This window comes from Aptenodytes patagonicus, chromosome 6 (assembly GCF_965638725.1).
Source record: "Aptenodytes patagonicus chromosome 6, bAptPat1.pri.cur, whole genome shotgun sequence".
In the NCBI taxonomy this organism is placed as follows: Eukaryota; Metazoa; Chordata; class Aves; order Sphenisciformes; family Spheniscidae; genus Aptenodytes; species Aptenodytes patagonicus.
The window spans coordinates 13,780,136-13,801,270 of NC_134954.1; the positions used below are offsets into that span (position 1 = coordinate 13,780,136).

Consider the following 21,135-nt stretch of genomic DNA (forward strand, 5'->3'; position numbering starts at 1 on the left):
CATGGGAAGATATCCTTCCTTGCAACTCTGCCACACATTTGCCTAACAACTTTTATCCCTTACATCTTAGCAGACTGTGACAGGGAGGATATTTCTCACTCTGGCTAGAAGCCTAGATAGAAGATGTATGGGGATGTAAGTGTACCTTATTCTCTTTTAACACATAAAATTTTTAAAAGCTTTTTGTTCATACACACAGAGGAAGGATTGTTCTCGTAGTTACAACAGTAGCAGAGCTCCAAGAGACCTCTAGCTAAGACTCTGACCTCACTCAGGCTGGTGTAACTGCATAACTGAAGGAGGAAAACACAAAGTTCAAACCTGGTTCAGATCAGACACCCATCACGAACAGGATTTACCATGGAGCTCTGTTTGACGCCTAATAGCGCATCAGAATGCACTAAATATTGCAGCCCATTAACATCTGAGTTCAGCTGCTACAGAGAAATTCAAAACTCGAGAGCATCCATAACACTTACATCTCCTTCATGCATCTACCCTAGCAACTCTTGCCAGGTTAGCAGTATCTTTTAGGGTGCAGTTAATAATTAACAACACTCCTGAACAGACAAGAACTTCTGTACATAGTTATACAAAAATTAAAATTCTTTTCAGCTGAGAAAACTCAGAAGCACTATACTGTCAGTATGAGTAAGTATGTAGTGTAGACTTGGCTTCAATCCTCAGAGAGGAACCCTCAACTGAAGAAAATGGAAACTGATCTCACCTACTTTCATTCAGAAGCTAGGTAAGAATTCTCTTAAAATTGTCAAGTGTGGGAAAGTTCAGTGCATTTGCTGTCTGCCTTTTTAATTTTATTTTTTTTAAGTTATTCAGGCCTCCCATGAACAAGAACATGACTGCCTATCAGACCACAAAACTTTAACCTTTGCCACTCTGATACAATCTTGGTTCTTGACTGTTACAGAAGGATTACGTCCCTTTTTCTGCTGGACAAACTTTAAAACTCCATTGCAGAAGTGGTCTGTTCACTGTGGTACCACAGTTTCTCTCAATTTCTCACAGTGCCTGGTCCTTGCTGGATCATGTAAAGCCAGTCATAGAGAAACACATCCCACACTAACTTGTGGATATGGAAAGCTAAATCATCTTTTGAGGTTCAACGTCTCCTTCTTCACGTTTTGCTTTAGAGAATCAATTGCAAAATCGAAGGACAAAAAGGCAGGCAGAAAAATCAGAGCACGACAAACTTCAAACAATCCCTTTAACACTAGTTGACTCCAGCTTCGGGTTTATTGGAATCTATGAAGCCAATTTCTCCAAAGGAAGACTTCAGTTATCAGAACACCACTGAACTTAACATTATATTAATGGTACTAGGTGGCACAACGTGTTAGCTTACTGCTCCTTGCTATGTGTATAGTATGCTGCTATACATAAATAAGACACCGATTACTATTTTTACCATGTTCCTCTTTAGAGAAACTATCAAATACTGCATGCTCAGCATTGAGTAAAAAAATCCCAAAGCCTTTTTGCTGAACCTTTGCTAAGACTAGTCTTGTCTTTTTAAAAAATATTGTCTAATAAGATTCATTAAGCCTACTTTATGAACAACTGTAGAGAAAACTAAGTGACAATGAACAATACTTGGCTATTAAAACCTGAGATTCATTAAGTGATTTAGTTTCAGGCTAAGACAGCAAGAGAAGAGAGGATAAGGCTGGAAGGAAGTCCTTAGAACACTAAGGATTTTCAAAAACCAAGTTAAGAGTAATAATTGTCAACCATTTAAAAAAATTGGAAGTTTTAACCCCATATCATCTTCTGAAACCACATGATCAAAGACATTTAAAATGTCCATCAACAATTTTCCACAAAGATTCCAATTAAATTACATTGTATTCTCTAAAACAAAAGAAGCAGAGGCACCATTCAACTATCCCTCAAAATAGCTTGTCAGATAGGCATTGATTTGTCCTTCCTTCATGCAGCTCTCCTCTTTGCAGCCTCATTTCGTTAAGTGTTATGCTAAGCACCCGTTACAATTCACAATAAGAAACCATTTTAATAAAGGAATTGACGCAACATGTAAACTCCAAGATACATCCAGCAGTTTTCAGGAACTCCTGGAAGCCCTAAGATATGTAAAAGATATACCACAAAGCCACGTTGCCAACTGCTCATCAGCCACCCGGGAAGCTTTCTGACTGATCCTTTTGCCTCCCTTCCGAGTTCCTGATTTTAGTCCTGTGCTTTCTGGTGAAGGCTCCTCAAGAGGACTTTTACAATAAGGGTGATCTAGTAACTTTGCACTAAAAATGTCCATGTTTAAGGAGCCCTCTACTTCCATTTGGCTAGAGCTGTCCTCATTTTGTGCCAGCTCCATGGATAAAGGTCCATTTGCAAAATTATCATCGACATCAGAATCCTGCAAGGAGGATTGCAACAGTATCGTTCCATCTACACCCACAACCTCATTAGATTCTGCGTCATCTTGACCTGAAACAGCAATTTCTTTTCCTGTCACAGAGACAAAAACGTCAGAGCAATGATCCTCTGCCAGAGCCCCGTTGGTCTCCACCTGGTGCAAGGTCTCTGCCTCCGGAGACGCTCTAGCATGCAGTTCTGGCAGGACAGCATCCACACTGCCATCCTGCCCTCCAGATTCTGGCTCCTCAGAACACGGCTCAGCACACGGTAATGCATCCTGCGTACAGCAGATCTCAGGTGCACATATTTCGTTCTCCTCACCTAAAGATTTGGGTGTATTATTGTTCATATCTGATAAGCTGTACCGGTTCCAAAGACGGTTACTTTTAGATTTCCAGTAGGAAAGCCAATTACACAATCCACTTTCAAAATCCCGCTGGAACGTCTCTTGGTGGTCCCTCGTAACTTTCTCCACCCACCTTGGCTTGATTTTTCTCAATTTGCAGGTTTTGCCTCTTGCTCGAAGTTCCGGGGATTTTATAATTCTATACCGAAACCTAACCATAGAAAGTTTCTTATGCATCATAAATAAAGATCTCTTTTTTACAGTATGATGGTTAAATTTGGACCTCTTTATAGTTGTCAAGGGGCCACAAGTTCCATTCCACTCCCTTTGCAACAGCATTTCCTTTTATAGTTGTTAAAACTACTAGGACTGTGTTGCCCTCACCATTATTGCTCTCCTCCCCGCTACACACAAAACCACCTCTCCTTACAGGTAAGGCAGCACCATCCAGCATACCACATGAGACATAATGGATATTGCCAGAGATGCTATTAAGAATAGCAACAGTTTCAAATTCTTCATTCAGAGGATCTTCACTCTGAAAGGATTCATTGTTGAGTTTTCTTACTGCTTCTCCAGATGGGCTTTCGGCTTTGCGATAGGGACAGGATCTTTTTGCTCTCAGCAGTTTTGTAAGGAAAGCTGTATGGTTCAACGTAGGTTTTTGATAGGTTTCTGCATTTAGAGGCACATCAGGAGCCCACCTCCTTTGGAGCTCAAGTGCCTTCCTTCTGCACTGCAGTCTTCTGTACAGTTTGTTGTGATTTAAGCTCACAATTAGCTGAGCACTCTGTCTTTTCTTCTTAGCTAGGAAAAATTGCTTTTGGAAGCAGTATTTCCCAAGCTCCCCAAATCCAGTGGTCCATTTTCTAGGCTGGGCCAGCAACTGACTTCTTTTCCAAAGCAAATGTCTTCTATGGTTTTTCATTTTTCTGCTGCATTATGATCTTGAAAAACAGCTGAAAGAATAAGGGAAATGAATTCAGAGTTATCTGGACTGTAACATAATAGCAAAACACTAAGGCACATTCCTCAGGCAACATGCCTATCTAAAATTCCACCCGTCCTCCAAACACAATCCCACATTCCCTAGGACGTTCTTACTTGCACCAAAAGGAAAAAGATGCAATAGTTGCAATGGCTCAGTGCGTAAACAGGCTCTTCTCATTTACCTTCCCTTGAGGTAAAGCAATAAACAGGTAATCCCCACCCAGCCCACGTTCCCTATATGTAATTTCTGACTCTCTAGCCTGAGGTTAAATCTCTCTCAATACCCACGTTGTAGAGCAAGCGCGGTTAACTAGCTTGCCTCAAAAGGCTTTTGAAAAACAAAACTTTGAAGTCCAAGTTAGTCGACAAGTGTGTGCAGGTACCCGATTCCATCAGCATTGTACGAAGCGAAAGCTTATTCTTGTGCAATAAATGTTAGCAGGCGCTCTGAAGACGCTTCACACGCTCAACACAACTTTTTCCCTTAAAGGAACAGCAATGCACATACTGCCACAGAAATTTTGATTCTCTGACTAGATAAAGAATGACACAGCTTAGTCTGTGAAGTGGTTCCTCTATATTTACAGTAACAGCTCACTCCATATGACATCACCACCATCAGCTTCTATAATCGGTGTTTATCTTTGCATTAGCAAAGCAGTATCAATGCAGGGCACCAGCTAATCACCTTAAAAATCCCTTTCCCCACTAAAAACCTGCATCTCAAAGTGTGCAATAAGGATATATCTGAGACTACACAAGAGTGTAAAGCCTGCACAGTAATATCTATTCATCTTCACTACATAACTAAAAATATTAATTCAAAGGTAGAATAATCCAGAAACACAAGGGGAAGGCATCAGGCACACACACAATATACGATGTTTCATGCAAATTGTCCCAGCCTCACCAAGTACATCCCATCCTGTATTTTACAACAGTTTGCATTTTTCTCAAATTCAGAAATGGACTTTGCCCCCCTCCTCTATCCAACTGATTCTGACTTACAGACTATTGTTACAAGTATCCCCTTAGCCACATCTGTCCCAAGCATCACACGCAGGGACCACCTAGCTGAAAATAAAGAAGCCTATAAATGGAAATAAAACATTAACAATTGGACTTCAAAGGCAAATATGAATGCCAGACACCTGCAAAAACAGGTATTTAAAGTCTGACTTAAGAAGCTCTTCTGCATTTTTCACTCTACTCATCTTAGACATAAACAGCAGGTGGCTTTTTTTTTTTTTTTGAGGAGTGGGAGTGGAGTAGAAATGCAAAGAGGATGAAGAATGTCATTTAGCACTCGGGTAAGGTATTCCCACCATACAGAAAACAGTCCAGAGTTCACTACCTACAACCCAGAAAGGAATCTAGCTACCTCCACTGACAGAGATGTGCAAGACAGTACAGCTTAACATTATAAGCACTGCAACAGTCTAGCTCTTTTGTAACCCTCTACTAGTCACCACGCAACTTAGTTATCATAAAAATCAGGACATAACATCTCATGCCAATTTTCTCATACTTGCTTTTTTAGCACTTACATACTTCTCTACACTAGATCCAGTTTATGCCTGGTTTTACACTACAAACTCTACATGTCTGTCTATTGTGTATGGTACCTACAAAACATTCCTTGAGTGGCCCCAGTAAACATCAGCCAAACCACAGTCTTGCTAGGACAGCTTATTCCAGCCACACTTCCATCCAGGTAAAACAAACCAACCCAGCAAAATCGCAGCATTCTCAACAGAGCCATGTATACAAGGGGCTTGTGCCAACACGGCAAGTCTTGAGTACTCTAGGAGGAGCACAGCACATGAAGGTAATGGTTTCACTGCTTCTCAGAGTCCCAGCAATACGTGCCCAGTAACTGTGCAATATACCTGCCGGTTTTTAAGAACACTCCTGAACGATTTGGAGTCATCTCTTTTCTCCTTGCTCTCTCATAGCAAAGTCCTACAAGAAGCATCCCCTCCATGGGCACTGCCTCAGACATGGAAGAAGGCCGAGCGACCGCTGGTTTCCTGAACAGCCGTGGATTATGCAGGAGCTGAAACACCTACAGCTGCCATTGTTTCACCCATAGTAGACCGAACTAATGATCACAGTGGGAAAAATACTGAACTAGATTCTAGCAAAGATAAGTCCTGACAACAAAAAGAACCTGAGGCAAACCTGAATTGAGAGACAAGAGTGGTGCCACAGTTTCAACGCAATCAGTTGCGGCAGCAATTGAAATAGCTCATTTGCTCATTAGTGTCATGACATCCAGCTTCTTAAACTGCAACAAAGGAAGATCTTAGGAAAGCTATTCTACCCACCTGTTCTTCTGCTTAATTTTTAACTTAGATCATTAAAAAATTCTTCACATTATAACTTACAGGATTAAAAAATACTTCATGTTTGTCTGTGATGCACACACTAATTTCTCCACATTGAAAGTTTCTTCTGTACAAAAAAGGCTCTCCTTAAAATGGGAAGAAAGTCTGACTAAGCCATTTTATCCAAGCAAACCTTTCCTGCCCTCCCCTCTCCCTTTTCAAACATAATCAATTTTGAGTCTGGATCTTTTTAAAGCAAAGGCCTCCAAGGAGCAGTTAATCCCAGTCCTAGGAGCTGAAACAGTTCACTTTTCTAATAGCAGTATTACTTAGGGTGACAAAAGATAATCCATACACAAATATTTAATTAAAGGTGCTGCTTGAAGAACTTATTTTCCATCGGTGCTACAAGAGTATTACTGGTTTTACTTGGCAGCATAAATTAGCAAGGCAAAAGGACAGCTTAAAAGTGCACTGCTAGGAAAGGAACTGAAGTGAGCAACATGAGACCAAAAATAAAGCAAGCACCACCTAAAGTTTAAGAACCTGAAGAGAAAGTCACATCTTCACCCCACACATTGACACAGAGGAAAAACCACTGAAGTCGAGGAACTTGCACCATTAAGAGAGTCATTTGGCTAGTATAAGCCATACCTCCACTGCACAGGGATGCTGCCAAGACTACAGCAGCAAAATCTTAAACCCAGAAAAGCCCAAGATGTACACCTCCCAAAGACCATAAGCGAAAGAAATTTACTGTCATTAGTCCTCACCCCTTCAGCTGTGTTTGACATACCATCTGCAAATGATTAAATATTAAAAGGCACAATCTCTTTTGCACTGGACAAAGACAACCCCGAACTGTTACAGCTCTGTACTAATGGCAGATTCTGGTTAGAAATTTGCTTTGTACTCTAAGCTTTTAAAAACATATTTGGGAGCCACTCAGTTTTCTGAATAGAGACTTACCCCAAGAGCTCTGGTAAGTTACAAGCAAGCATGACTTTGTATCAGCTTCACATAAAGCTGGCCTAAAATTCACTGAACACCTACACAACAGGAATGGAGGAATGCCAGGCCCTTGATCCTCTACTGAGTAACAAATTCAGCACAGATACATGCTATATTTTCGCTAGAGCAATTAGCAGCTCACTCCATTTACAACTTACATGGTTGCAGCTTATGTCACCTTCAGTGAAGTACTGGAAAAGACACTACCCATTCACATCTTTCACCAATTTTAAGCCTGTTACAGTTTAACCACTAATTAATCCTCAGCAGCCCTATTTATTTTTGGCAGGTTTAGAGAGCCCAGGTTTTAACTGAAAAGCACAGAAACAGGAAAGGCAGTCCCAGCCAGTGCTGCTCCCGGGACTCTAACCAAAGGTTTCTAGCTGACACCTGAAGCATCAGACCACAGAAACCTTTTGTCCATGCACGCGCAGAACAAACTCGTAGCACTGCAGCAGCGCAGCTACTTCATACTTAGATCACCACAAGCTATCTAGGGCTGCGCCCGGGTGGCCAGCAGATCAAGAGACACATGCAGCTGGTGAGTAATTCAAATACAGCTCACTTGCTAACTCTTAGGTTGTTATTTTTTTTCCCCAGACCGCACTGCCCAGATTTTAATATTGTTATTCAAAATATAAAAGCGGCTTGTTTTGAAGAGCATCAGTAACATAAATAAAGCAAACAGCCTTGGGAGTGTGGCCTTGTGCGGGCATGAGTAATTCATGCATCACCTGCTCCCACGGGAGGCAGCGGTTCTTGCAACACCCAGCGAGTCCAGCCTTTCCCAGTGGAGATCTGGGGCAGGCTCTCAAGGACAGAGGAGCAGGAAAGAGAAAGCGGGCCTGAGGTTAGAGCGCTGGGATATGCTGTGCAAGAAGATGCCCCCCCACCCCCAACCGGAATCTAAAATTGGAAAGAGAGAGAGGAAGCTGCGAAAGGGCGTCTCTCTCCAAACCACCGCGTGGCCAGAACTAAGCTGATAAGGTCAGGAAGTCTGAAATGATTCAATTAGCACATGCAGAAGTAACGCGGGTTCACAGCACTGGGAACCATCTCCTCTTCGCTTTCTTTTCTGACCTGCCCAGCACAGTTCTGTGAACTGTTAACCAAACATTTTGTCCCAGAGGTGAAACAAGCCCTAGGGAAATGCACTTTGACAAAACATAACATATTAACACAAGACCCTACAGAAACTGCCAAAGTCCAAAGTTACCAACTCATGGGAACGCAGCAGGGCATGGAGCAGATGACCTCAGTTATCACACTGCAAGGCTTAAACTCGTACAGTTACTTTGGTCTCTTCCCTTCTCTCGACCAGTGCTTTTGGGAACTAACCCACAGTCTCACCCGGTTGGCTACACATCTGCTAAATTTATTTCTGGCAAGATGATTATAATTCACTTACGGAAACATCCTCCTTTAGGCTAAACTAGATTAGTGGAGATACGTATAGCAGATAAAATAGCATTTAAGAGAGATACTGTCACAAATCAGAGTGATGAAAGAGAAAAAATTCTAGATTAAAGAGCCCAAAGTTACTTTTGTACAAGTAAGACATAAGGACATAAATAATTTTTAATCTTTAGGCTTCAGATTGATTTTAATGAAATACCACTCAAGCTTTGTCCCTTCCTTCCTGAATACCTCTGCAAGGCAGAAGCATGGAAGTAGCTAAAACAAAGTCTATCGAACTTTGCTGCCCAAGCCCTGTGAAGGGAACAGAAACTGGAATCTCAGTCAAGGTCCTTGCACGTGTCTGGGACCAAGGGTCTCCCTGATGTTTTCTAAAGGCTTTCCTTAAGACATGGTATACTTTCACAAGTATTAAACACATATTCCTGCAGCTCTGAAAAAAGATGACTTCTCTACTTGTGTTAGTGATACACACACAGATAAGTAAAGGTGAAGCTATTACCAAAGGCAATCCGCTTCTCTTCAGAGCTAGAAGTCTGGACTAGAACAAGTTTAGTTTGGAGATGGCTGTAGGGAGAGCGTGTTAGTTAAACCCAGTCCTCAGCTGAGGAACACAGCTCTGCTGTTCCTACCCCACAGTTCAGCACTCCACCTGCGACAGCCACCCCTGCTGAGCTCCCAGTCAGTGCCTCACCACCGCAGCCCAGTTTGGAAGGGCTCAGGGAGGGGAGAGGAAACAGCACTGGAGCAGATGAGCTCTGCTTACACAACAAAAAGGCTGGGAGTCTCTGCGAGCAAGAGACAACTCGAGGGCAAAGAAGTGAGGTCGAGAGCCTGATGATGGGAAAAAAACATCTCGCGCAACAACTGAAAATCCCTTTCTACAGCTGCCCAGCTCCATCAACGCCCTGGCTCTCCCAGACTTGTAGTTATGGAGAGTCTACCCGTGCTCCCCAGGAGAGACTGGCGCTGAACGACTCCACAGCACCCCAGGATTTTCCCCAGACTCCCTATTCCCGCTAGCCCAGTCAAACTCCCGTGACAACGCCAGGAAACAAGACGCAGCGCCTGTCCCCCGGCTCCCACAGAGCGGGCAGGAGAGGAGGCAGGAAGGCAGAGAAGGCCGGCGGGCAGCACAGCGGCAAGAGCCGCCCCGCGGCCTCCGCCCGCCCGCGGCTCCGCGCTGACAGCGTCCGGGCGCCCGCGCCCCCGGCCCCGCCGCTCTCCAGCCACCGGGGACGGGGCGAACCCGGGCGAGAGATGCCTGAGCGCTGCCGCAGGGAGCTCCGGGCGGGCACTGCCTCCCGCTCCCCCGGCCCGCACGGCGGGACCAGCCGGAGCCGCCGGGCAGCGGGGGCCCGGCGGCCGCCGGCCAGGCCGCGCTGCCCCGCAGTGGCGGGGCCGAGCACAGGGCGGGCCGGGGCCGCCGCCAACCGCCGTTACGGCCCGCACGGGCCCGCCGCCCCCCGCCTCACCTCTGCCCGCCGGCGCCGCCCGGCTCATCCCGGCCGCCGCCAGGGCCGCGCTCCGCCCCCCGCCGCACGCCGGGCCGGGGCGCGCTGCGCCGGCGCCGCCGCGTCAGCCCTGCGACGGGGCGGGGGGCAGCGGCCGGCGGGGCGGAGCGCCTGCGCCCGGCCGCCCGGCAGCGGGGCCGTGTCGGCGGCCGGCGGGGCAGGGCGCGCTCTGCCCGGCCCTCCCGGTTCCCCCCTGCTGCCCGTCTCCTCCGGGAAGCCCGAGCAAGGCGTCCCCGGGATGTGTGAGCCAGGGATGCGAAAAGGCGACACGGGCCCTTCCTGGTGCCGTTGTCGCTCGGCGGCAGCTCCCCCCGCCCCGGCTGAGGGCGACCCTTGGCGGCGTGGGGCCCGCGGGACGCTGCAGGCTGCGGCTGCCCCCTCCTCCGCTGCACACCAGCAATGGCCGCAGAAACGAGGAATGTAAGAAACAACCTGACTTTTAAAAATAGACCATTAATTAATATCTCGGTCTATGGATCTGTTTCTAAAAAACCCAGACTGAAAAATACTGTCGTTACTCCGGCCTCGGCAGTCTGGCAAAGCTGCTCCTCCTGCAAGCAGAGCTGCAGGCAGGGCTTTCCCAGGCTGCGGTGGAGGCAGCAGGGTTTGTTTCTCCGTGCGCTGCCTTTTGTGGGTCGTTTAACATCTCTGTACCACAGTTCCTCTGCCGTAGCATGGGGAAGAAGTTTAACTTCTTCTAGCCCGTTTAACTGCTGTGCTGTGTTGTACAGAGGTGTGAAAATGGGAAGTGCTCCAAAACCCAGCTCCATTGCACTTTTTGTTGCTGGGTGGAGAAAGGTTACGTTTCCTCTCGCTGGGTAGCCCCTGTGAGGAGAAGCTAAAGGAATTTCTCCAAATAAAAAAAAGTCAGTGAAGCAGGGAAGATTGGGAAACAGCCATGATGCAACATTTTTGCTACAGCTTCGCACGAAGTGAACTATTTTGTGATCATGCAGTATCCATTATGCTGTGCATTCCTCCAGGAATTACAGTATCCAGGCCATGGGTTGTGAAATGCTATAACAAAGAAATTAAAAAAAAAAAAAGGGATAGAGAAGACAATGGGGTGATGCAACAAACAAAATGGCAAAGTCAGTGCCAAACTGAGGGTTGCTGGCTTTTATTTGTTTGTTTGAAAAAAGTCCAGCCCTGCTCTCTCGTTAAATACAGTGCTTTCCTAAGCAACCGTTTGTCCTTCCTGTACAGTAAATCCAGCCAAAGATGGGCTAAGCAGTTTCAGAGCAACAGGATGAGTCCTCTGGCCTTTATGAAACACACAGTAAACAGCGTGCACAAGGCAGTGCTCAGGCTGTGAAGTTAAAACAGGAATATAATAAATGGAAAGAGGATTCCTTCCCCAATCCATCAGAGTGCTGCAGTGCTCTCTGGCTCTCTGTAACAGCACCCCTGCACTCAAATCGTGGCCCGACCCAGGTGATCATTAGTACAGTCTACGCCAGGCACTTGAGACCCATAAATGGGAGCCCAAGTTCATGAGATCCTCTTAAAAAGTCACGATTTGACTTTTTAAATGTGGTTTTATGAGCCTTCTGGTTTTGCCTCTGAGGATCAGCCTTATCACACGTTCATGCTTCCTCTCTGTTCACGAGGGCTAGTAGCAGATCTTTAAAAACTGGAAGCTGAGATTCTCAGATGAGTAAGATGCCTGTAAACACTGAGGCTTTATGGAATGCGTGAAAGACATGAGACTTGTGAAAATAAATAAATAAATAAATAAATAAAAGCCAGACTTGGCAACGCAGACAGAAAGGACTGAATACCAACTGCATTACTGTAACATTTTTGTGGCCAATCTTGCAGCCTCAATGTTTTAATCATGGCAGCCTTTACTGCATTTAACAGAAGCCTGGATTTGATTCTTTCAGAATAAAAGGGCTTTTGAACGCTCTGTAAAGGCAGTTTCCTGACTTCATTGATCGCTGACACAAACACCAGAACTAAATCTCCTACATCTTGAGCTAAAGCAACAATCCCATTAATTTGGACAGCAGTGAGCTTGTACAGGAAGCAGTTGCTGGAAGAGGACATGTAGCATGAGCCGAACCAGTTGGCTGCTCTGCGTCTTATGTCGCCAAGCAAGAACAGGGCCAAGGTAAATCTCCATATAACCATGTTTTATTTGGAGGCTGCTAACAGCCAGTCTGAATTCATGAAAGAATGCGAATAGCCACATCAGGAAACTCAGCAAAAGATCCTTCAAACTGGCAGGGTTTAAGAAGGAAAATTTGTTCTTTGTTGTCCCTGCCTATTTTTCCACTTCTGAATAGGAATGAAATTAAGGACTCCTCCAAAGAGCTTGCCCATTCCTTCACATAGCTTCAAGTTGTGATGTAAAGACTATACTGGCAGAAATATCTGTAAATCTCAGCACATACCTGTCAATAAATACATTGAAAGGATTGTTGTTAAATTGCAACAAACTAAAAAAGCTTTAAAAAAGGTACATTCACAGCAGGCAAACTCTAACCTGAATGCAACTACAGACAATGGAGCATGGCTACTTTTTGGCCCATGCTTCAGGAAGTCTAAAGTTTCTCCAGGCCATAAGAAACTTCATGAGGTTAATCCTTCTATAGCAGAGCAATAAAAGGGGAAGGAAGCAATAATGCAACAGAGATACCCCAAACTCCCCTGTGAGGAAACATCCCCACTACATAATCTTGCCTCTGTACTTTCAGCCCCTGCCCAGTTACTGAAGAGAATCGTGATCAGCCAGAGCAGCTCTGCCCCTGCTGCCACCCTCCCCGTGGCCACCCCACATGCTCACACTCTGCCTGTGATTCTGGTGCCTCCGCCATGACTTGCTCAGTTTGTCCTCCCAGTCAAGGACAAGTGCACAGCAGCTCCTGAAAAAAAGATCACTTCAGTGTATCTACCTCAAAGCTGAATCTCCTAAAATTTAAACACTGGCTTCTATCTCACAATTAACAAAAAGTGGCATTTCTTCTTCCCTCAAATTCAATGGACTTGACAAAGATTAAGCCTTATGTCACTACAGCCATGTAGATAGGTACAAACCTCATTTAAGAGGTTGCCAATTTTCCAGCTGCTTATCTCACTACATCCCAGTTAGCCCAAAGCAAGGGTTGGCAATATAATGTATGCAGCAAACTCTGAATTGGATCTGCAAAGTAACTTGATTTAAAAAACAAACAAACAAACAACAACAACACTGTTTTAAAAGCAGACTTCTCATAGCTTGTTTAGAGTGTGCTCTGTGGCCTGCACAATTCATCCAAGGCAACTTCTGGCAGAGGTGGGGGTGAGGGGACCTCTGACATTTCCATCACTGCAGGGTGAGTTTTTCAGTTCCTCATCTATGATTATAACCCAATTATATAAACACAGGCAGAGCTTTTAAAGTACAAAACGAACACTACTCTCACGTTTACTCAACTGAATTTAAAATATCTGTACTTTCATAATTACGACATTGACAAGGATTTCAGAGGGAAGGCTAATTTTCTTGAGGGAGAGAGGACGCTTAGTAATTGAGGATGACGTGTGTTAACATTAACATTCTGCTCCACCACAAACTCCTAGAGTGAACCTCCCTGTACCTGGCATTTCAGGACAGTGCTTCACCCCGCAGTGGCCACCAGCACTTGCTGGTTGGAGGCTGTTACCTCTCTAGCCCAGGCTGCAGAGCTGAAAATACTTCTGTTTCCTGTCCACTTTGCATGCAGGTCAGAATAGCTTGGGCCACCCTCACCAGTGGTTCAAGTGAAGATGCCCAGCGTTGTGCTGAAGGTTGAAGAGCCGCACAGCCCATCAGCTCTGCTGTGGCACTGATGACTGCCCTCAAACAGGGGGGAGCAGTGAAGTCCCAAGCGATTCTTGCTGCTTGCAAAATAGACAAGTCTCTGAGTGCTTCTCAGATCTCACTCTACAGGACATGGACAGGGCTGCTTCCCTGCCCTGCAGGCGTGTTTTGAAAACAAGCAGACTGAAGTCAACAGGCCCCAGATATAACTGTAAAAGGGACTGTGGAAGTGAAAGAAAGGCACTCCTAACGTAGTGTTTAGCTTTGAACTTGGATAGTCCATAATTATATCTTGCTGTATGTCTGCACAGACTAGAGCTCACTGAGACCACATACAGGCTATATTTAAACTATTCCAGGTACCACAGGCAGTGTCGTCATGGTACCAATACACTGCAGGCTGCAGAGCCCACTTGTGAAACCAAGAAAATATGCAGGTGACTACACTCTGCTGTGCTCTGTAGCTCACGAGGGCTGCTACTCAGCTAGGTCATTTAAAGCTACTTTGAGGTACATTTCTACATGTTTAGTTAGGCAGTGAAACTAGCTGGGGAAGTTTCTTGCATCCAGTCACTCTTTTTCACTCCTGTATCTCTGCTCCCTCCCACCACCCCTCCACGTATGGCAATACTACTATCTGTGAAGCTCACTGGAAACTGAATGCTTGAAGTTATCCACATGGGGGGGGGGGGGGGGGGGGGGGGGAAAGGCAGCAATACCCAACAGTTTTTCCCTGGAGTTGCACAGGGACGACTGGAAGCAGGGGCGGGCTGAAGCAGCCAAGGCTGGAAGGGCAGGCAGGAGTCCAGTTAGCCACCAGCAAAAATTTACATGGCACCATGGTCTCAAAATGCCCCCATCACTGCTCTGGTAGTGAACAACAACCCTTAAACACGCATAAATGATGTTAGTCCAAATGGTGTTACAGAAAGGATAAATGTGGTCTCTTCCAACCGACTGCCAATATTCTTCATTAAAACATATTGGTTGTGTTCTCTCTAACAGTGACACACTAGGGGCAAGATCTGGAAGAAGGCTGCCTCCTGGAAGCACTGCTGATGCACAGCATCCTACTGGTACATTTTGTCTTTTGCTTGGCAGCCAAACGTGGGACTTTCTTCTGACACTGTGCTGCCTTTCACTCATATCAGATTGTGAGGCGTTGTTTCATCAGAAACAGAAGAGTGAAATGGAATAAGGAATAAATTAGAAGCAGGACAAAGCTGTCACTGCAATTCTTAGAACTTGAAAGAAAAAGAGGTGAAAACCTCCTGCAGCAGAGATTTGATTATCAGCTTCCCCAAATGATACCATTATTGTAATTGTCAAACTCCTTCTGAAGCAGTATATAGCTACAGTCATTGCACTGCCAGAATTGTACGTGCAGAAGGGTGTAGAACGTGCAGTGTAGGACAGAAATGAGGATGTTACAGTCAGTGAAAATCTTCATTTTCAGGAGAGGCTGGAGAAGCTGAGACCATCTTCAGAGAGAAAGGAAAGTGCTGGAGGGGCCTTCCTACATATTTTCAGATCAGTGAAAGGGATTGTGTTTATGCATTTTTCTTAGCCAGGGAGAATCAACTAGGAGAAAGTAAGATCAAATGGGGAGTTCAAAATGAAGTAGGCAAGGGTGTCAGCCTTTCCCAGTTTCCTATCAAGACATTAATGCAATATCGTCTGGACCTGGTGTGCTATATCTAAAGCTTTTGAAACATACGAACTTTGCTTTTTGAAACATAATGAACTTTGCTTTTCAAATTAGAACTGACAAATAAAATAGCTTATTCATCTCTACTCAAAAATTACTCCAAGGAAAGAAAATACAGGCAATTTATTGGAGACCTTGCACTTACAGAAAATGTTTCTGATGACAAGTTTGTTATTCAGACATCTGCCCATTTTCTGAGTTGAAGTTACAAGTGGAAGGGAAATGCCCCAACTCAAACTAGGGGCCACTCCAGCTTGGGAACTGTCATCTCATAGAGGTGGGCATGGTTTGGTTTAGGTATTTATTTCAAGAGCTGCAGCAGAAGACCAGTACTCACTGTCAGCCTCTGCTTCAGAGACATCGGTTCATTCTGTGTCCTTGACATTTTTAAAAGCTAAGCAGATAGCATCCTGACCACATGGAGGGATGTAAAAGTGTTCAGAAACAACCTCTGATTCCTTACAGTCCCTGGAGGAGCTACAGAAAAAGCCACATCCCACTGCCAAAAGAGCTAAACCTCTTTAACCTCTTCTGTATAATGAGCGTCTTTAAAACAAATGTAAACTCTCACAGTCAAATGAGAGATTCCTGTGCAGGGCTGAGCTCCAGGTGAATAACCAACCTTATCAGCTTGAAGCATCAGTTGCTAGTATTTGAAAGGTATCCACTGTGGCTGGCCAATGACTAGAGACTGTAAGCACTTGAACTTCAAACTGATAAATGTCAAAGGTTTAAGCACATAGATTATTGCTAATGGCTGAGACCAAAAAGGGAAAACAGGGTTCATTGAAGGATTCCATATTATCTTTCAGTATACAAAAACAAAAAAACCCACAAAAACTTAACCAAAGCAAAACCTGTACAATGTTACTGGAGTTATGCTAGCACCAAGAAACACCAGAGATCCTACTGTGCTGAAATTTATTGTGGTATTAACCAAAATTGACTATGTAAAAAGGAGACATCAGTCTGAGCTTGCTGCCAGGACTTCTTCTGAAATGAACAGCAAAGTACATGCTCCTCCAGTGGCAAGTCATCCCATCTAGATTAGAAAAGGAATCTCCAGATGAAGAAGCCATTCCCTTTCCATTCATTATGAACAGACCCAGACAGCTCCTACGAGTTGAAGTTGAGGGAGATGAATCCTACCTTTAGTGAAGAACAGTTTCTTCCCTGACTAACTTATCATCAAAGACAACGGAGAGACATCCCAATCCAGACTCAACAGCTCCCAGAGCAGGGATGTGATAGGAGACTGCAGGTGGTAACCTCTGGATCCAGAAGATACCATCTAAGGCAGATGTTTACCCTCATGTACAGCGCAGTCACTGGCAGAGTCCAGCCAACCTCTGTAGCCAGACAATCCCCTTTTTAAAAACAGAAGTTCATCTCTTTCCTGTACAATGAATATTTTCTTGCATTATGAAAACATTATGTCTATTGTTTCGAACAAAATCTGATCCATTCTTATTTGACCTAGTTGGGATTTTTAGTAGTTTCTCAGATTTCTGCATTGCAGTACTGTCAATACATACCTGCAATAATGTTATAAAGATCAGGGGCTCAGCTTGCTTCAAGAAGGGTAACTGTAAATACTCCTGGAGACTTTTATGGATAGCGATCCAAATTCTGCACTCGCTACTTTTCTCTGGATAGGAGGGAAAGGTGTTCATTTAAAGCATGTTAGATAATTATTTTAACTTACATGTCATAGAATCATAGAATCATAGAATCATTGAGGTTGGAAAAGACCTCTAAGATCATCGAGTCCAACCGTCAACCCAACACCACCATGCCCACTAAACCATGTCCCTAAGCGCCTCATCTACACGTCTTTTAAATACCTCCAGGGATGGGGACTCCACCACTTCCCTGGGCAGCCTGGTCCAATGGTTAACCACTCTTTCAGTAAAGAAATTTTTCCTCACATCCAATCTAAACCTCCCCTGCCGCAACTTGAGGCCATTTCCTCTCGTCCTATCGCTTGTTACTTCGGAGAAAAGACCAACACCCACCTCGCTACAACCTCCTTTCAGGTAGTTGTAGAGAGCGATGAGGTCTCCCCTCAGCCTCCTTTTCTCCAGGCTGAACAACCCCAGTTCCCTCAGCCGCTCCTCATAAGACTTGTTCTCCAGACCCCTCACCAGCCTCGTTGCCCTTCTCTGGACACGCTCCAGCACCTCAATGTCCTTCTTGTAGTGAGGGGCCCAAAACTGAACACAGTATTCGAGGTGTGGCCTCACCAGTGCCGAGTACAGGGGCACGATCACTTCCCTACTCCTGCTGGCCACGCTATTGCTGATACAGGCCAGGATGCCATTGGCCTTCTTGGCCGCCTGGGCACACTGCCGGCTCATGTTCAGCCGGCTGTCGACCAACACCCCCAGGTCCTTCTCTGCTGGGCAGCTTTCCAGCCACTCTTCCCCAAGCCTGTACCGCTGCACGGGGTTGTTGTGGCCGAAGTGCAGGACCCGGCACTTGTCCTTGTTGAACCTCATACAGTTGGCCTGGGCCCATCGATCCAGCCTGTCCAGGTCCCTCTGCAGAGCCTTCCTACCCTCGAGCAGATCAACACTCCCGCCCAGCTTGGTGTCGTCTGCAAACTTACTGAGGGTGCACTCAATCCCCTCATCCAGATCATCAATAAAGATATTGAACAAGACCAGCCCCAGTACTGAGCCCTGGGGAACACCGCTCGTGACCGGCCGCCAACTGGATGTAACTCCATTCACCACAACTCTCTGGGCCCGGCCGTCCAGCCAGTTTTTGACCCAGCGCAGAGTCCACCTGTCTAAGCCGTGAGCCGCCAGCTTCTCGAGGAGAATGCTGTGGGAGACAGTGTCAAAGGCCTTGCTGAAGTCGAGGTAGACCACATCCACAGCCTTTCCCTCATCCACTAGGCGGGTCACCTGGTCATAGAAGGAGATCAGGTTGGTCAAGCAGGACCTGCCTTTCATGAACCCGTGCTGGCTGGGCCTGATCCCCTGGTTGTCCCGCTCATGCCTTGTGAGCGCCCTCAAGATGAACCGCTCCATAATCTTCCCCGGCACCGAGGTCAGGCTGACAGGCCTGTAGTTCCCCGGATCCTCCTTCCGGCCCTTCTTGTAGATGGGCGTCACATTGGCAAGCCTCCAGTCGTCCGGGACCTCCCCCGTTAACCAGGACTGCTGATAAATGATGGAGAGCGGCTTGGCGAGCACCTCCGCCAGCTCCCTCAGCACTCTCGGGTGGATCCCATCCGGCCCCATAGACTTGTGAGTGTCCAGGTGGCGTAGCAGGTCATTGACTGCTTCCTCCTGGATTACAGGGGGTTCATCCTGCTCGCCGTCCCCGTCTTCCAGCTCGGGGGGCCGAGTACCCTGAGGATAACTGGTCTGCCTGTTAAAGACTGAGGCAAAGAAGGCATTGAGTACCTCAGCCTTTTCCTCATCCTCAGTGACAATGTTCCCCCTTGCATCCAATAAAGGATGGAGATTCTCCTTGGCTCTCTTCTTGTCATTAATATATTTGTAAAAACTTTTTTTGTTGTCTCTAACGACAGCGGCCAGATTGCGTTCTAGCTGGGCTTTTGCCTTTCTCATTTCTTCTCTGCACGACCTAACAAGATCCCTGTACTCTTCTTGAGTCGCCTGCCCCTTCTTCCACAAGTGGTAAACTCTCCTTTTTTTCCTGAGTCCCAGCAAGAGCTCCCCGTTCAGCCAGGCCGGTCGTCTTCCCCGCCCATTCTTCTTACGGCGTACAGGGACAGCCTGCTCCTGCGCCTTTAAGACTTCCTTCTTGAAGATCGTCCAGCCTTCCTGGACCCCTTTGCCCTTCAGGACCGTCTCCCACGGGACTCTCTCAACCAGCGTCCTGAACAGGCCAAAGTCCGCCCTCCGGAAGTCCATGGTTGTGGTTTTGCTGCCCCCCCTCCTTACTTCACCAAGAAGCGAGAATTCTATAATTTCATGGTCGCTAAGCCCAAGACGGCCTCTGACCACCACATCTCCCACCAGTCCTGAACACTTATTTGTGATTCACAAGATAATGTGATCTAGAATCTTATAAAATGTGTTAATTTGGTCAAGATTGGCTTAAGAAGAGCCAAGCACTGATCACAGCTAGCTAATGTTAAATTGGAATAAAGTTGGATTAACTAACAAGAAGACAAAACCCAAACTGCTCCAGATTCACCCCAGTGACCTGAAGGCTGAATATCTGCTCAATAAAGATTTTTAAAGTTACTAAAGTTCTGGCTGTTGAGCAATTATTCATCTGCAGTTCTAGAGGACATTCTTCAGTTTCCCAGATTCTACTAAAACTTAATAAGTATAAATAAATGAAAGAAATAAGCAGATGAAAGACTTGAGCATCTTAGCAAAATACACTAATGGCTAATCATTGTGCAGTCCAAAAAGGTGCACAGCCATAATGTATCCAATAATATATTAGAGGAAGTTCCCGTTGCAGTCAAACAAAATCTGTTGTAAGGGATTTCTAGATAGACTGCAATTAATATCACTTACAGGAGGTCTTTCTTGTCTCTGGGATGCCAGGCCAGCAGGGGCAGCCTGTCGATTGGCTGCAGGGATTTTCGTCCAGTTCGTAGTCAATGACGAGCTGCTGCTTTTGGTTACTGTCTAAGCCTCACCAGCGAAAGTTTCCTTGGATGGAGGCCTTGGCCACTGGAAAGTGGCAGGCAGTTCTTTGGGCTTCTGTGCCACTTTCTTGGCCAGGTGATGGCATTCTGATTTAGGAGAACAGGTCAAATGGTGCAGACAACAGTGGGAACTGTGATATGTTTTTGCACAGGAGAACCACGGAGTAAAATAATGCCACTGCTAGAAATTATAACTGTATATGTTATAATTGTAATTCAGCTGGTCTTCAAGCATAGGTTGAACTGTTTTGTAGCGTTCATAATACGAAGAAAACACATTTGAATGCTTTTTTCACAATACAATGTCAAACTTCCTCTTAGGAAGAGGAAGGAATCTCAGAGTTTAGGACTGGACAGCCTCATTTGGCAACATACTGCTATTTAGTTACCAGGTGGTAAAATTGGAATAATAATTCCCTAGCCAAGGGGGGATCCTGTGAAGATGAACGTGTTCTGGGCACTCAGCTAGCAGAGATACCATGACTGAATGCACAGCTATCAGAAGAGCTGGAGAGGATTTTGCAATGTTATCTGGTCCATCCCCTTGTCCCAAGGTAGGATCAAGGTAGCTGATATCTAAACCTATCCTAAAATATATTTACATGTGCCCTCCCCAGTGTGGTGCCATCTCTAGATTGAATATGGATATCCTCTTCCCAGGACTCATCTGCACAAACAAACCTTTGTCGTCACACCTTCCCTGTAGTTGCTTGAGATTCTTAAAGAGCAGCTTCCTCTCCCTTTTATCATTACTCAGAAGTTCTCAGACAATTTACTCCCATCGATCTGTCAAGGCAAGCACACTCAGATGAGATATTTCAAGCAATATATTCTTCCTTTTCCTCCTGCCTATCCTTCCTGGGCAGTCTGTACATATAGACAAGCTTTAACTAGCTGATGCCTTCAAAATGCAAGTCCAAGTCTCTATTAAAACTTGTCCCCTTCACTCTGAAGCTGAATGAGTTGCAGAGCCTCTGGAAGGATAAGGCCCTGACTGCTGGAGTTT

General features: G+C 45.6%; 1 protein-coding gene across 5 annotated transcripts in view; it reads right to left on the reverse strand.

The window, feature by feature from the left end:
• SENP5 (SUMO specific peptidase 5) overlaps positions 1-20,898 on the reverse strand; it is a 35,348-nt gene extending 14,450 nt beyond the window's left edge. For 2 of the 5 annotated variants that reach the window (XM_076341268.1, XM_076341267.1), the window contains exon 1: positions 2,122-3,170. In XM_076341268.1, coding sequence (XP_076197383.1) covers positions 2,122-3,079 — 958 coding nt within the window. In that variant the 5' untranslated portion in view covers positions 3,080-3,170. Of the gene's footprint in view, positions 1-2,121; positions 3,700-9,959; positions 10,020-17,025; positions 17,139-19,995; positions 20,015-20,810 lie in introns of those variants that run through there. The other 3 variants (XM_076341271.1, XM_076341272.1, XM_076341270.1) reach the window with 3 other exon arrangements.
• Between the last annotated feature and the right edge of the window lie 237 nt (positions 20,899-21,135).